Here is a 13,104-nt window from a genome sequence, read left to right as displayed (position 1 = left end):
AGTAAACTATCTCTCTAAATGTGACCGCATGATCAATAACTCAATTTATACCTGCTGCCATAGGGATCCAGCAATGCAATTCTGAGAGTTGGTGTGACTAAGTGCATTGAAAAGTGAAGATTGTATTCACATGCAGAGCACCTTACATGAGTTCATGTGCTTGTTCTATGATGATTCCATCAATGAATGGAAACACCAAAATTAGATTGCCTCTCACCTGCTTTCATGACAATTTCTGTGTGTTGAGCACTGGGAACAATGTTAAGAAGAAGCACACATCAGCACTAGATAGTCATCGATGAGGTAGATATGACCCAGCAATTGAAATCTGAATGCATGATGTGCTAGAAGTAGGAATTAGCATTGTATTTACACTGGCATTATGAAGACAAAGGAACCTTCAGAAAGTGGCAATTCACATACACTGTTAAGGTTTAGGGCTTGCACTGGCATGTCCCTGTTTCTATATGATGTGAAAGCATGGAATCACATTAAAAGCACCATTGAACTTGATTTGGTGGTGCATAATCAAACTAGATGAGTCAAAGACCTTCCTTAGGTGCGAGTTGCTCTGGTGCATCTGACAATTATACCTCAATCCTTTCTTGGTCTTCAGTCTTGAATATACAAGCATACCTCTGCACAACACTGACATATAGGTGAACAAAGAACAATCATAAATCCTGGCAGAGCTCATAAATGAGACTGCAATATGAAATCAGGGTGTGGCACACCCATATAAGCTTTTCCACATATACAGTTTCTGTGCTGTTTCCTGCCAGCACCCTCGATCTTGTTCTAGGCATGAATGAAGTGACCCACGACTGCCATACATATCAGAAATCTGCTCACAAAGTAAATTGTCAGTGGTCACTAACATCTTATAGAACAACACTTTTGCTTCTGTGATCTATACCAGTTATATAATGTTCTACTTGCAAAGATTCATCATTTGTTCTCTTCACAGACAAGCTTACCGTCACAAAGTGTAGTCTCGTTCCCATCGATCCTAGTAGTATCTTCCTCCTCCCTGACACTCAGAACGATCGGACCGGTCTATGTGTGCACACAAAATCAATCCAGTTTTCCAGTTTTACATCCGCAAAACGTACCAGAATGGATGGGAACAAAGTGTCTAACGAACGTTTTCAAAAATCCTCAATGAAGAATAGTGATGTTGTCACGGAGTATCAATGGAATCAACTCTTCAAGCACCTGGGACAATGTGGTAGAATGGACACACAGCCTTATGGCTGATTCGTGTATCATGGTGAAGAGGCTCTGTGCATGCCAAGCTAGAAATGTGATAGTGTAGAAACATTAAACACACCCACTCTCACACTCACACACACACAAAATCTCAGTAGTTTGGGGGAGATGTGTGATACAAGCATACAATAACAATAGAATTAAAAGATCTCTTGTGCTTGTCAAGATATAATAGTGTGCTAGCTCAAAAGAATTCTCTAAGTCCAAATGCTTTTAGGACAGGAGGTGAGTGATATGTATCACTCAGCCTCAAGGCAAAAGTAATGCTCTGCAAGCCCACAAACATCCCACAAGAACATACAACCCTCAAATGATGTTGCACATGACACACAGGTGGCTACAACCCATCAAACAAACTAAACATGACTTAAAGCCTTGCACTCTAAGCAGAAACACTTCAGAAACTTTTTGTAGATCCACAGGGTTCAAACCTATGCGATCCAGAGACACAGAAACACAGAAACATGTCCACAAGCCACAGGATTTGAACCTGTGCCACTTGGGAATAAACTAAAAACCCTCAAAGATTATTGACAAGCCAAAGGGTTCAAACCTCTGCTACTTGCAATAACTCAAAATTCACAAACACATCCCAAAGACACAACAGCACATTCAAGTTATCACAACACAATATCTCTCTGAGTTGAGCACACTCAATTACTGTTCAGAACAAAGCTTACACGGTCGTGTGTGAGCAAGGTGTACCTTGTGACCTTCTCAAGCATTCAAAATAGTTCTAGATCCAATAATATTCTCTGGCTCAAAGCTACAAACACAAGTCCTTTGGTTGCACACTAGGCTCTCTGCTTTGTGTCACAACTGCAGGGGTCTGAAAGCTTGCTACCTACTCCTAACTACCATGCTTTTATTTACAGCTAAATGTATAAATAGAAATAATTGAGAATAGATATGCCCCACCTTGGAGTCATTTCCCCTCTATGACACGTCAAATGCATGGTCACTAATTAATATTCTGAGTCAGTCATCCGAGTTAGTGCTCGGTAACATGCTGCTCTCTCTTCTTGGCAAGGTCTAGAGTTGCCACATCATGCGGAATATTTCTCCTAATTGGCTCCTTGTTTTTAATTCCTCTGCTGCATACATCGCTAGCAAGCTGGTATTTTTATTTGGTTGCCGCACAACCTTTTCTTAGTTCAATATTTCATTCTGGGTACAGGGTTTTTCTCGTGTTGGCCAAAGCCCTCTCAGGAGGCATGGACTGGGTGGTCCTCAGTTCTGAATGACGTTTCTCAGTGATTGCCAGATCGGCAGGGTTTGCATGTCATAGACCAATGTTGTGTGAAGCTCCATAAATATATTATCTTCTCAGTGTATTTTATTTGAGTGAGACGCTGCTGAGGGATGCATAGGGTGTGAGTCAGGGAACTGAGACTTCACACTTAGGTGACACCAGTGTGCTGCTCTAAGTCTAAGCCATGCGCTCCACTCAGATTATTTTATTATATGCTGTTTCTGCCTCAACAGGTGTTGCTCCATGCCAGGTATGCACTCTAATATTACTTAGTGGATTGACACATGTTTGGATTCACAGAATTCGCAAAATTACATGTATGCACGCATTGCACACATGTCAACAGAACCCAGGGCCTAAGGAGCTGATGATCATTCATGCTGGTTCATGTTTTGCCTAGTAAGCCTCACCATGAGAACGGATATCTTTCAGGAAGCACTTGATCATTAGGTCGGAACTTCAGTATGAATGTGTTCTGAGTTGTGTGTATATAGGATTTGGTCTATGCAACCTGAGCCTTCTGGGGTGGCTGTGCTTTTTGATTACTCCTTGAATATTCCCCTTCAGGGTTGCACATGCATTTTCCTTTGTCATCTTGATTACTTCTTTTCTTGTCACCTTCATTGCTCACCATGTGTGAAGTTCCTTCAACAAAGCACGGACATTTACTGATGTTGCCTGGAGCCAGGATGACAACAAATCAGATGAGGGACCCTTAGCTCAGCCATAGCTTGAGTCATAAGACACCGGATCATTGCAGACAAGCCATACACAGTGGGTGGGAGGTATTGGCAACACAAGCATCAATACCTTCTGCCGGGGCTTGTATGAACTGTGAACAGTAGCAATCAATGGCAAAGTCTGCTGAACCTAAAATGTCTTTCTTTTCCTCACTGGTAAAGCACAGGGGATACTTGGGCAATAGTGTGTCAGTTAAGATCTTAGGCCAGTCATCAGTAGTGTATATTGGGTCAGAAAAGATGCCTATTAAAAATGCTACATGATGTTCAACTGCAAGCGCATCTTTGGTGGAATTACTTTGCCATAGTCCCTCTACATAAATGCACTCTAAGCACCTGTTGATTGAACAGATGGGACAGGGTGTACTCATGTGTAATCATCATTTTTGAGAGTAATTTTCTTGGATATGCCCATCTCTTGAAATGTTGCAATGGACCTTAAGAACTTGGTATGATGAGAAGGATGGATAACAAACTTTCATGGCTGTAGCATGTGTTTTCACTGTGAATAGAGGATACAAGTTTGAAATTAGGACTTGAAATGTAGTGCAGGGATGGCAGTGACACCAATGCGCAAAGCATTTTTGGGGCCTATCATTGCATCTTCGAGGTAGCTTGTGTCTCAGTAGGTCCATACTGAGTTGCTGAGTAGCCTGCCATGTTGTTAGGAAAAAAAGCAGAATAAAATAAAATAAAATTTAAGATTACACTCATCAGAGAAAAACCATATTGACTCCCATGTCAATCTAGTGATGCTGCCATCCCATGAACAAGACATATATGAACCGCTATCCTGAATGCACTCAATGACTTGTGCACGTGCTTTTAAGAGACACAGATGTGAAGGGCATCGAGGATGCATGCTAGTGGCGAAGATCAAGAATCAGAACTAAGAACAAAACAGAACAGAGATGACTTGTACCACAAGTCAGAGCCTAGCCTGTGCCATCCACTCCCATTGCCAATGATAAAACTCAGACATAGCAAGGGGAAAACTTGTTTGCTTCCAATGCTTGCTTCTTCTCTTGTTCCTGCTGGGCATGACATTCTGTGAGTTTCTAGGAACACATCAGTCCAGAGCCAGGTCTTGAAGAATGAAAATATCAACACACGTTCTTTGCTGCAATTATAGTTGCCATGAGAGAATCGAGTGTAGCTTCAGACACTGAGTCAGACATCTAAGAGGAAAGAGATTCAGCATTGTGATATGTCAAAAAGTAGGAAATGTACAGCCTTGTCTGCTTGTTTACTGAGCTCTCTGGCATGTTCAAGTGAGGCTCATTCCTCCTGCTGAGGTGGGGGCAGTGGTGGGGTTGGCACCCCATGTCTCCAGGCTTTGGCAAATGGCAGGCAGGTCAAAAGACCTACTAGAGTCATTTGCCAAATCAGAATCGTTTGACACAGCCACATTTTAGCAAGCATCCAGCAGCATATTACCTGGTATGAATAAAATAACATTTAGGTCAAATTTATGCTCTCTAGGCATTCATAGCATCTGCAAAATATCATCTAGGCCTGAAATATATTATATAACCTATTTATAATGTGACCCAAAATGTTAGTGGAACAAACGAGCTGGATTGGTTTGAGATTATTTGGACTACAAAGGGTCACCGATTTTGGAATTTAGTACACAACATCGAAAAAACTTTTAACAGCTCTCAGCACCCAACCTACCTACCATATGACATCATGGTTACCATATATAATATAGTATGCCTTATAATATCATCCAGCAAACCCAATGCTATATCTGTATCCTGCCATCAGCTATGTTGAGTCTCAGCTTTGCATCTGGTAAGGCATGTTTAAGAGATATTATGTGATATTGAGGGCAATCAGTAACTCATTTGGTACTATATGCAGCTTGGATGCAGCTAAAGATGAGTACATATCTGGTGGGGTCACAGCAAATGGCATAGCAGAGCCAGGTGGGGATAATGACCCTGGTGCATAGAGTCAATGAAGATGTAACATTCTTTGGCATCAAAAGGGATAGTTTAGAGAGATCAAGGGCAATGTGGTGTTGGTGGGAGGGGAAAAAATGGCAGGATGGGTTCGACATGCTATTGACAGCAACAGCAGGGTCAGGCAGGAGAAAGAACCTCACCATTGTGTTCCCCAATATTGAAAATGAGGGTGGCAAGGTTCTAGTGGTTGTAGGTGGGATACAATGGGTGATAAGGCAGGACTGGGAAATGGGTGACAATGCATGATGTTGGTAGGGTTGGGGGGCCTAGCACACAACAAATTCATATTTCTCCACCCAAAGAATGGGTGATGCATGAACCAGGGGTTCCCAGAATATTTGGGTGGAGTGGGGTAGGCTAATGTTGGATGTGGGCAGGATTGGTAGCAGTGGGCATAATGCTGGCAGTAGAACTATGATGTTGGGTGCATTCATTGCACCCATGATACATCAGTCAAGGTACAGAAAAGTATCCTCATTATTGTCATTGTTCGCTGATGAGCCTATACTTCCATGGCAATGGCAAAAACCAAAACTCTAGAGGAGTTTATGACCAATGGCACATAGTGGCATAAAGGCTTTTGTTGTTGTGCGAGTGTTTCAGTGCACCTCCATGCAATGAATTCCTCAAGAATGCAAGTATACACTGCAACTTTTCAGTCAGTGAAGTAGTACTCTGAACGAATGAGTACTAAAAAACATTGGCTGTAAGCTGGGAAGGGTCTTGATGTACAAGAAGGAACAGAATCCAGTATAACTGGGAATACCAGCAAACCATGAACAAAGTGGTGGCAATTAACTAGTAAAAGCTGTGGGCGAGATTGGCAGAATTAATGACAATGCTGTCAAAGAGCAATACCAGTGGCAAGATAACAAATACCATGGCAGAAATAAATGAGAACTGTAGACGAGAGACTGGCAGTAAAACAAAGGCTAGACTGTGCTGGCAGAAATATGAAGAGGGAACTAGTGGTGGCAAAACAATGAGCGGAACTGGGTGATGATGAAACTAAAACTTGGCAGAGGTTAACTGCAGTAAACAAAATTGATACTGATCCTGAGTCTACATGGAGACTATCCTATACTGAAGCTGATGGCAAGATACCAAATACTGTGACTGATGATCCTATGCTGTTGACCAAAATTCCATGACAGATGCTGCTGGCAGCAATAACAATCCTAATCCTAGTCCACACAGGGATCTAACTATACTGAACTGAGCTGGGGTAAAACAATGGCAACATAGAAAGTGAAAGCTGATAAAATGATCCTGGCTGGTGAAAGTGAAACAATGCTGGTGGAATAAAAGGTAAAAGCAAGTTGTGGACACAAAATTCCATGTATTGGTGCAATATGAGCATACACTAATATCATTAGAAGAAAGCCATGATAAAGAGTATAAGTTTGGAGTGACAGAGCTGTATTGTCTATCACCTAGCTAGTACAAGCAGTAGCAGTGGTTGATAATGTGTGTTAGATAACTGGTGTCTGATAACTTGTTAACTCTCTTAGTAACTACTACTACACTAGCTTTTATACTACAAGTCTGGAATAAAATTAGAATACTTGAAATGAGTTTTTAGTAAGTCCATAGTACATAGATTGGTAAGAAATGATACAAAATGCATGCTCTCAACCTTTGAAAGTAACAGCACCCATACAGTTTTAACACATATAGTCTTAGTGATTAAAAAGAATTCTGCCAACATATAGACTTTTGGGCTGCTGTGTTGCTGTGGCAAAGTATTACGACTTTACTCCTATTTTCCTTATCTTATCTTATCCTTATCCCTCAGAACCCCAGACCTGCCTATCTTATCTCTTGGACCCATGATATTCCACCAGCATATTCCTTACCTGTTTACCTGGTTGCCGTCACCCCAGTTCACAGCTGCCACACCCCAGATGACCAATGACCCGCATGCACCATCATGCTTCTCTTGATGGCATCATGCTTCTTAGTAGTTGGATGAGAGTTGACTGCCAGTCGAGGGTGGTCTACGGGATGCAGCCTATTCAGACGGAGTCCCACGCAGATGCAGGTGATATGTGCTCTTTACTCTCATTCATCAGGAGTACACTTCTTTTAGTGTCCTCACTCCTCATTCGCTAAACGACACACTTCTCACTGCACACGCCCTTGTAGATACTATTCTTAGTATGAGTCTAACATGTATTTAAGCTAGCCTACGCTGTGGCCTTAGACCCCAGCTTCAGCTAAGGTTATATACTCCTAACTCTTACAGGCTCCTTGCTTTCGCTATAAAGTAATGCCTAACTTCTCGCAATCAACCAATGCCTCTCTAACACTGAATCACTGAATGCGAGTGACAGGATAGAGATCAGCCTTGGAGTAGATTCGAGTTAGTGCTTAACAATTAGCCGAAGCTTGCCCTTACTACCCTTACCATTGTCAATGGTAACTGTACTGCTTCAAGGCAGTCACTGTTATACTTCCAAAGAAAAGAAACCTTCAGCCTGTTATCTAAAAAAAACGGTGTTGCAACTGCAGCCTATTTACACATGTAATTTTGCAATCTAGAGTGTTTTACATGCATACTGAGAGATAGTGAGCGAGTGGACTAAAACTATGCATTGACACTAATGCTATGCAGTGCAATGATATGGAATATAACTTATGGCATAAGAAGCAACAGGATTCTAAACAGGACTTAGTCACAGCACTGTACCTGACGGGCATGCATGATGAGAAGGCCAAACCATATACCCAATGCCTTAGGCTCTAACTTACAAGCACACTCGCGGGAGCTAGATAAAACCTTGAAGATTGCACTGACACTGAGAACACTTAGCGTGCTCACTAACTGTGACGCACCATACCTGAAAATCCAGGGAAATCCTTAAGCGAGCTGACAGATATCACTGGCACAAGCTTGGGCAATGGGCTTCGGCTGAAGTCTGCGAGCCCACATTCCATTGTTCTGAGTCCCATTGTTTGAAGACTCACTTGTTGCCGTGTCTACGAGAAGCCTCTGTGAATCCAAGAAAGAAGTCCTGAACGACATATGCCAGAACTGATAGTTCTGTATGCCTAGACCTGTCAGTCGCTAGAGAACAAGCCCACGGGTGTCAGGAGGGCACCTCTTGGCACACATTTAGTGAGCTCACTATAGAAATGAGACTAAAACTGGGAAGTCCGACTCGGATGCTCAGTAAGGTGGCGGTGGCAACATGCTATGCATGTAGGAGTCTGGGTACTGCGCGATGTTTGTAATTCTAATTCCCCTGTAGTATAAGTAGGCTGGTTACAGTAGGTAGAGGCCAAGTTTTGAGCCCCTGAGTTCCCGTGCACGCGTTGAAGGTGGTACTGTAACAAAGGATCAGTTTGTGACTTTGAGCTGTGCATAGGATTAGCGAGCTCACTCAGAGAAATACGAGATACCCTTTTGATAAGACTTTTGAGAACTTAGTCAGAGTGAATATGAATCAGTGATGCTGTTTCTGTTCTGTTAAGTGTGATAAGTCTGTTTGGAGAATGTGTTGAAGTGGAAATCTGAGTTCTGTTCTGTTCTGTTTCAGTCTGTTCCATGTCAGTTCTGTTCAAAGTTCCGTTTCTGAATCTGTTTTCCGAGCGCTTCTGAAGTGTTCTTGAGTTGAGATAACCTGCTGGAGTTAGTTGGAGAACCCCTACATACAGTTGTGTAGTGAGCGGGCTAAGTCAGTGCTTGCCTGTGGTGTTCTTTTAGCGAGCTCACTAAAGTTTCAGCATGTATTGCCTCTGTTTCTGTTGGGATCAGTGTCCCTTGTATATTATAACTCAAATCTGCCTTGAAGGTTGCATCGCACCAGTGAACGACCTTCCTGTAAAAAGTTCCTAGACTTAGGAATTCATTAGAGAAAGCTTAGCTTCGCTAAGAGTGCTGAGAATAAGAGAAACTCTTCGAGATATTGAAGTATAGTTGGATTGCATTAGAAATAATCGCTCCCCCTAGAACTTATGAGGGTGATTGTAGTTTGTGTAGTTGTGTGAGTGTGTGTGTGGGTTTTTGAGGTTTGCCTTTTAGCCCGCTCACTATTCCACAGGTGCCCACAGCCAGCCTCTTCAACGGCACCCATCGTACTCCGAGATCATAAACATTCATTGTGGTACAACGAACTTTATGCTGCTCACCCCCTCAGACCGCACTGCCATTATCTTCGGAAGTACCTTCAGTATCTTGACACTAGTAACTGCAGTCGCAGTTCTCCATATCCTCCGACCAACCCGATGCCAAAGAGCACCGACCCCCAGAAGAGGGAGAGTACACAGACTCAATGGCTCATCAACAGGAACCTCATGAACAACAAGCACCATCTGGCTCAGATCCCTCACACCATGGCCAAGAGGGGAGCGAGACACACTTCGACACCCCTTACCTGACAGAGAAGACTGAGCCTCCACGCTCGAGCTTCAGGGTGAGGATCACTGAGACAGTGAAGGTGAAGAATCCCTTTGGGAAGAGGAGCTCGGACGACTCAGCATCCCTCCAGACAATGGAAATAACCGAGTTGACCCCAGATTTACCATCAAGTATTGGACCAGTGCAGACAGGTCCTGGGATGACACTACTTGGGGCAACAACAATGACTCCAGGAAGCCATCCATCGCCTCCACAGAGTTATCTGCAGCCATCCCAGGGTTCGACAATGATGGAGAGTGCCTCTATTAGAGAGGAACGAGTGGGTTCTACATCAACGTATTCAATCGAATCGTCCATGGACGAACCAGGCGAAGAACCACCTTCGAAGAAGGTGAAAACCCATTCCTCCCTACCTGGGGACGAGGGGAGATATGGGGAATACCCGATGCAGGAGGACATCGAAGAGATGAATCTCCCAAGCCAGAGTGGTATGATGCTCCGACCTCTCTCGGGTCATACACCCCCAACGGAACCTACAGAGTTGAAAGACCCCCTTCCTGGTGGGACAACAAGTCTGTCCATGAGTCAGACTTTGTTTGGCCCTCCCCCTGACCTGAATCTGAGGTCATTCCCCCAACCCTCTTCACCATCACTGACCTTAGAGAGTTCGCAGAGCCTTGCTTTGCCCACATCTCAGAGACTTCCACCAATGATGCTGTCAAAGATGGACCCGACAGTGTCGTATTCACCGAGTACTCCGACAGTAATAATGAGGAGCTCCTAGAGTACTACACCCACCATGGATCCCCAATTAGCAGGGGCCAGTGGGTTATCTTCCCAGGAGACACACCTGAAGGAGACAGGCTCCTTGACTGGTTTGCTGGAGACCAACCCTTTCTGGACCCTATCATCCTCCCGAACCGAGTCCTGAGGGAGCTTGACTAGACCACTTCCCATCTGTACCCCTATTGCAACTGCTCCATCTGTCGCCACCTCAGAGCCCTGGCTACAGTCGAGCATGAGGGAGCAAAACCCTCCGACAAGCTTGAGCCACTCCTTACACCAGAAGGATGATTCTTACCTGACGGGTACGATGGAGGTTTCCTCCCTCCACGAGGGCTATGGCCCTGGATCTGGAGATGTGAGGATGCCCTGGAGATCTGGGATGAGTACTGCCAATACTTCTGGGGTGTATGGCAGTGGAATGATGACTGGGATGCAGGATATACAATATTCTCCAGATACCAGGTCATCGGTTTCCCACCCGATCATGACAACAGGTCCGATCCCTGGACCAGAGCAGAGATGGTCATTGAACAATGGCTCCAGGAGGATGAGCCCCCTCCCAGTAGAAGCCCCTCCAGTGACCCACCCGAGTTCGTCCAAGGCTCAAGCACAGGAACTTATGGTCCAGCAAATATATGATCTAACATGGCAGCAGATGTTAGAATGGACAAGCCGATGACTACGATACAATGTAAATTGGACCACATCTGACCAAGGACAAGCATATCATGCTGCAGAACTAGGTTCCATGCTGGAAGACAAGATACTCCATACTGAAACATGGTATCATGCCACCATTGACTGGAACAAAATACACTCTGACTGACCCGTAGCACCAGGAAGGCACTACAGTGAAGAGTCATTCCCTGAACTGGGAATAGTAAGCCCAGAAAACCCAATCCCTGACATGATCTGGGCACCATCCGACACCCTGGGGATAACTGCTGCAGGAGGAGGAGGAAAGTTCCATGCCCGAAGTATGGGCGAAGACCCCTCACAATCGGCGCCAATGGGAGAGACGGGTGGACCAGCACCCACCGCTCCTGGAGGAGGTGGAGGCAGCCCAGGAGGACCAGGAGGAGGTGGAGGAGGACCTCCACCAATACCACCTCGACCTCCAGCACAACCACCATAACCATGTAGTAATCAAAATCTCCAATCACTACCCTGACCTGCACACCCCCCTTTACCACCCGATCTGCCAAATGGATGGGTTATCCCTGATGGACAAGCCAACCCCTGGGGAAACATAAAACCGATGTTGATAGAGGTCTCCAACAAATTCCATGGAAAGGCCAGCGACCTAGATCGCTTCTTTAACCACTGCAAATACTACTTCGAGGTATTTGCCCAATACTTCATGCTTAACGAAGCATATGGGTATGGCCCGAGTCGAGTAGTCTTCGCAGCCCACCGGTTTGGTGGGGAAGCAATGACCTGGTGGGTCCATCAACAATGACACTACAAGGACCCACACAGTGGGAGACCTTCCAGGAAAACGTCCAAACACGTTTCAAGGAGGTAGCAGAGGTCCAAATCAAGCGGATGCAATGGAAGAAACTGCAGCAGATGCAGTTCAAAACAGCCATCGAATTCTTTGAAAGATTTGAACAGCTGGCCATGGAAGCCGAATGCTTCGACAACGACGTGGAAATGGAGGAAGTCATCACCCTCGCAATCTGGCCCAGGGTCAAGGAGATCATTATGGGTGGAGACAATATGCAGTCTACCACCTACTGGGAGTGGAGGTGCAGGGTCCTACAAATGGACAAGAACTATCGAGTTCATCTCACCCAAGGCAGGAAGTATCCCAGCAGGACTGCTGGTTCCAAGCCTGGAACAGCAGGGGGCTCTTCGAGTGGCTTGAAGGACAGAAGGGATGCCACTGGATTCACCTACGGCAGTGAAGGTGAACCTATGGACATTGATCATCTCAAAAGAGAAAAGCGATGTTTCCAGTGCAGACACACCAGACACCAGGGGCGGGACAATAAGTGCCCACCCGACAAGTTGAAGTGGCTGAAATTTCCGAAGAAAAAGCCATCAACTTTTGCAACCCGTCTCCGAGCCGTTCTAGCAGAAATAGAGGAAGAAGACCTTGCTAGCTCAACAGAAATTGAGGAGATAAAAGAGACACCGGCATAGGACTTTGTGATTCTACTTCGTCAGCTGGGGTTTATCATGGTGTGCCCTATGACACAGATATTCATGCTTATGTTGTATCTGTAGATACTTGTAACAATATATCACATTCATCTCGCATCATGAAGGAATCGCAAAACAAGAACGGTGTATCAGGGGATTACCACTGCCCATCGGGCAATGAACCCTGAGGGTCGGGCACAAAAGAGTCAGACCCAACTAGCAGCTTGAGGCCATACCAGTGTGGGACAGATCTCGATCAGTTGATCGAGGATCCAGAAGCAACTCTTGATCATTCGATCAAGAACCCAGAACAAGTTCTCGATCAATGGATCAAGAGTCCAGGTATGACCAGGAACGAAGCCCAGGATCGACGGGGCTCCTCGCGCCTGTCCCCTCTGCCCAATGCTTGCATAAAAGCAGGAGGGGGACCCTCGAGTCTGCCCATCAACAGCATACATGGGATTTCCGCTGCTTTAACTAGCAATGAACCCCATCAGCCAAGTCCTAGTGCTGACGGTACCTGCTGTGTCCAAGCCACTGCAAATACCCCTTTGGGGTGCACATACCATGCAGAGGAGTCTA

At 45.0% G+C, this 13,104-nt stretch overlaps 1 protein-coding gene across 1 annotated transcript; it reads right to left on the bottom strand.

The window, feature by feature from the left end:
* Positions 1–4,235: 4,235 nt before the first annotated feature.
* On the bottom strand, positions 4,236–4,439 carry EV420DRAFT_1653044 (uncharacterized protein; the record flags this gene model as incomplete). The annotated part of the gene is made up of 2 exons (XM_060478703.1): positions 4,236–4,319; positions 4,374–4,439. The coding sequence occupies 2 exons, from the start codon at positions 4,437–4,439 to the stop codon at positions 4,236–4,238; spliced, it is 150 nt and encodes a 49-aa protein (XP_060322040.1).
* Between the last annotated feature and the right edge of the window lie 8,665 nt (positions 4,440–13,104).

The sequence above is a fragment of the Desarmillaria tabescens genome, assembly GCF_030435595.1.
Source record: "Desarmillaria tabescens strain CCBAS 213 chromosome Unknown EV420scaffold_144, whole genome shotgun sequence".
Lineage (NCBI taxonomy): Eukaryota > Fungi > Basidiomycota > Agaricomycetes > Agaricales > Physalacriaceae > Desarmillaria > Desarmillaria tabescens.
This window is presented reverse-complemented; position numbering and strand designations above follow the sequence as displayed.